The following is a 3,782-nucleotide window of genomic DNA, read 5'->3' as shown; positions in this document are numbered from 1 at the left end:
CTCAGTTGGTAGGGCGTCCCCCCCCATGGGCCCTTAGCTCAGTTGGTAGGGCGTCCCCCCCATGGGCCCTTAGCTCAGTTGGTAGGGCGTCCCCCCCCATGGGCCCTTAGCTCAGTTGGTAGGGCGTCCCCCCCCCCCATGGGCCCTTAGCTCAGTTGGTAGGGCGTCCCCCCCCCATGGGCCCTTATCTCAGTTGGTAGGGCGTCCCCCCCCCATGGGCCCTTAGCTCAGTTGGTAGGGCGTCCCCCCCCATGGGCCCTTAGCTCAGTTGGTAGGGCGTCCCCCCCCCCATGGGCCCTTAGCTCAGTTGGTAGGGCGTCCCCCCCCCCATGGGCCCTTAGCTCAGTTGGTAGGGCGTCCCCCCCCCATGGGCCCTTAGCTCAGTTGGTAGGGCGTCCCCCCCCCCCCCATGGGCCCTTAGCTCAGCTGGTAGGGCGTCCCCCCCATGGGCCCTTAGCTCAGTTGGTAGGGCGTCCCCCCCCCCCCCCCCCCCCCCCCCCATGGGCCCTTAGCTCAGTTGGTAGGGCGTCCCCCCCATGGGCCCTTAGCTCAGTTGGTAGGGCGTCCCCCCCCCCATGGGCCCTTAGCTCAGTTGGTAGGGCGTCCCCCCCCCCCCATGGGCCCTTAGCTCAGTTGGTAGGGCGTCCCCATGGGCCCTTAGCTCAGTTGGTAGGGCGTCCCCCCCCCATGGGCCCTTAGCTCAGTTGGTAGGGCGTCCCCATGGGCCCTTAGCTCAGTTGGTAGGGCGTCCCCCCCATGGGCCCTTAGCTCAGTTGGTAGGGCGTCCCCCCCCTTAGCTCAGTTGGTAGGGCGTCCCCCCCCCCCCCCCCATGGGCCCTTAGCTCAGTTGGTAGGGCGTCCCCCCCCCCCCCCCCCATGGGCCCTTAGCTCAGTTGGTAGGGCGTCCCCCCCCATGGGCCCTTAGCTCAGTTGGTAGGGCGTCCCCCCTCCCCCCCCCATGGGCCCTTAGCTCAGTTGGTAGGGCGTCCCCCCCCCCCCTTAGCTCAGTTGGTAGGGCGTCCCCCCCCCCAGCAGCAGACCCGGGTTAGATTCCAGCCCGCGGTCGTTCTCTGCATGTCACTCCCCTCTCTGCCCCATTTCAACTCTGTCTCTACACTATCAATAAAGCATAAAAATGACCCAAAAAAATATCTTAAAAAAAATAAATAAAAATCAAATAGCTCATTTATTAAAGCCCAAGCGTTTCGATAAAGACGTCTGAGTGGTTCAAAGGCAGGTAGACAGACAGACAGACAGACAGACAGACAGGCAGACAGACAGACAGACAGACAGACAGGCAGACAGGCAGGCAGGCAGGCAGGCAGGTAGACAGACAGACAGACAGACAGACAGACAGACAGACAGACAGACAGACAGACAGACAGACAGGCAGACAGACAGACAGACAGACAGACAGACAGACAGACAGGCAGACAGACAGACAGACAGACAGACAGACAGACAGACAGACAGGCAGACAGACAGACAGACAGACAGGCAGACAGACAGACAGACAGACAGACAGACAGACAGACAGACAGGCAGGTTCAAAGGCAGGTAGACAGACAGACAGACAGACAGACAGACAGACAGACAGACAGACAGACAGACAGACAGACAGGCAGGTTCAAAGGCAGGTAGACAGACAGACAGACAGACAGGCAGACAGACAGACAGACAGACAGACAGACAGACAGACAGACAGGCAGACAGGCAGGTTCAAAGGCAAAGCAAGGAATCAATACTCATCACCAGTGATACAGGGTTGAGTGGCGTATGAACAGAAGAACACAAGGTGTGTAGTGTTGTTCTACTAGAGGTGGCTTTCTCTCGCCCCTCAGTAGGTGCAACACTCCATGGACATTGTTCTTTTTTTAGCCCAAAACAGTGAACAGCTTATTGACCATATACCATCCTCCCCCCTGTTGACACATTGCTTTCCCTATGTGTCATAATATCTGCATAGCAATTTAAAGTTTTGGGTAGGATTGGTTTTATTTTTAAGTTCCAGTTGTGTGTGTGTGTGTGTGTCTACCTCTTACTAATGCAGTAACCTGTCTGTCTGTATGGCTGTGTGTCTGTCTGTCTGTCTGTCTGTCTGCCTGTCTGTCTGTCTGTGTGTCTGTCTGTCTGTCTGCCTGTCTGTCTGTCTGTATGGCTGTGTGTGTGTCTGTCTGTCTGTCTGTATGGCTGTGTGTCTGTCTGTCTGTCTGTCTGTCTGTCTGCCTGTCTGTCTGTCTGTATGGCTGTCTGTCTGTCTGTCTGCCTGTCTGTCTGCAGGTGAAGGCTCGCCGGCAGCAGCTTCAGGTGAAAAACGGAGTTTTGGAAAAACTGGAAGATTTTCTGACGTCGATGATCAGCTCAATGAGTGAAGAGCTGCAGAGAGTCCTGAGAGCAGGCTGTCACCAGTAACACACACACACACACACACACACACACACACACACACACACACACACACACACAGGCTGTCACCAGTAACACACTGAACACACACACACACACACACACAGGCTGTCACCAGTAACACACACACACACACACACACACACACACAGGCTGTCACCAGTAACACACTGAACACACACACACACAGGCTGTCACCAGTAACACACTGAACACACACACAGGCTGTCACCAGTAACACACTGAACACACACACAGGCTGTCACCAGTAACACACTGAACACACACACAGGCTGTCACCAGTAACACACTGAACACACACACACACACACACACACACACACACACTCTGAATACACACACACTGAATACATACACACACAGGCTGTAACCAGTAACACACTGAACACACACACAGGCTGTCACCAGTAACACACTGAACACACACACAGGCTGTCACCAGTAACACACTGAACACACACACAGGCTGTCACCAGTAACACACTGAACACACACACACACACACACAGTAAACACACACACACACACAGGCTGTCACCAGTAACACACTGAACACACACACACACAGGCTGTCACCAGTAACACACTGAACACACACACACACACACACACAGGCTGTCACCAGTAACACACTGAACACACACACACACACACACACACACACACACACACACACAGGCTGTCACCAGTAACACACACACACACACACACACACACACACACACACACACACAGGCTGTCACCAGTAACACACTGAACACACACACACACACACACACACACACACACACACACACACACAGGCTGTCACCAGTAACACACACACACACACACACACACACACACACACACACACACACACACACAGGCTGTCACCAGTAACACACTGAACACACACACACACACACACACACACACACACACACACACACTTCTTCAACCTTTATTTATACAGGTAAATCCCATTGAGTCCGAAGACTCTTTCTCAAGGGAGACCTGTTCCCATTTACACGTTACCATTCACACACCGATAGCAGCAGCTGACTATCGACATTCACACGAGGCAAGGTGGGTGAAGTGTCTTGCCCAAGGACACAACAACTATGACACAGGTGGCAGGGCGGGGATCGAACCTCCAACCCTTTGATCATCGGCCGACCTGCTCCACCAACTGAGCCACAGTCGCCCTTGTGTGTTGCTCACACACACACACACACACACACACACACACACACACACACACACACACACACACACAGTAAACACACACACACACACTTAAATTCATTTATTTATTTGTTACTTCATGTAGAAACTCTGAATCCTTCTGAACTTTGATCAAAGGTTCAGATTGT

The 3,782-nt window shown here is 54.0% G+C and overlaps 1 protein-coding gene across 2 annotated transcripts in view; it reads left to right on the top strand.

The window, feature by feature from the left end:
- dennd6b (DENN/MADD domain containing 6B) overlaps nucleotides 1-2,420 on the top strand; it is a 22,786-nt gene extending 20,366 nt beyond the window's left edge. For both annotated transcript variants that reach the window (XM_080054689.1, XM_080054690.1), the window contains one exon: nucleotides 2,281-2,420. In XM_080054689.1, coding sequence (XP_079910815.1) covers nucleotides 2,281-2,412 — 132 coding nt within the window. In that variant the 3' untranslated portion in view covers nucleotides 2,413-2,420. The remainder of the gene's footprint in view (nucleotides 1-2,280) is intronic.
- Nucleotides 2,421-3,782: the final 1,362 nt, after the last annotated feature.

The sequence above is a fragment of the Ammodytes marinus genome (assembly GCF_949987685.1).
Source record: "Ammodytes marinus genome assembly, contig: scaffold_36, whole genome shotgun sequence".
NCBI classification, from domain to species: domain Eukaryota; kingdom Metazoa; phylum Chordata; class Actinopteri; order Uranoscopiformes; family Ammodytidae; genus Ammodytes; species Ammodytes marinus.
The sequence above is the reverse complement of the archived record's forward strand: the minus strand, read 5'-3'. Positions and strand labels throughout refer to the sequence as shown.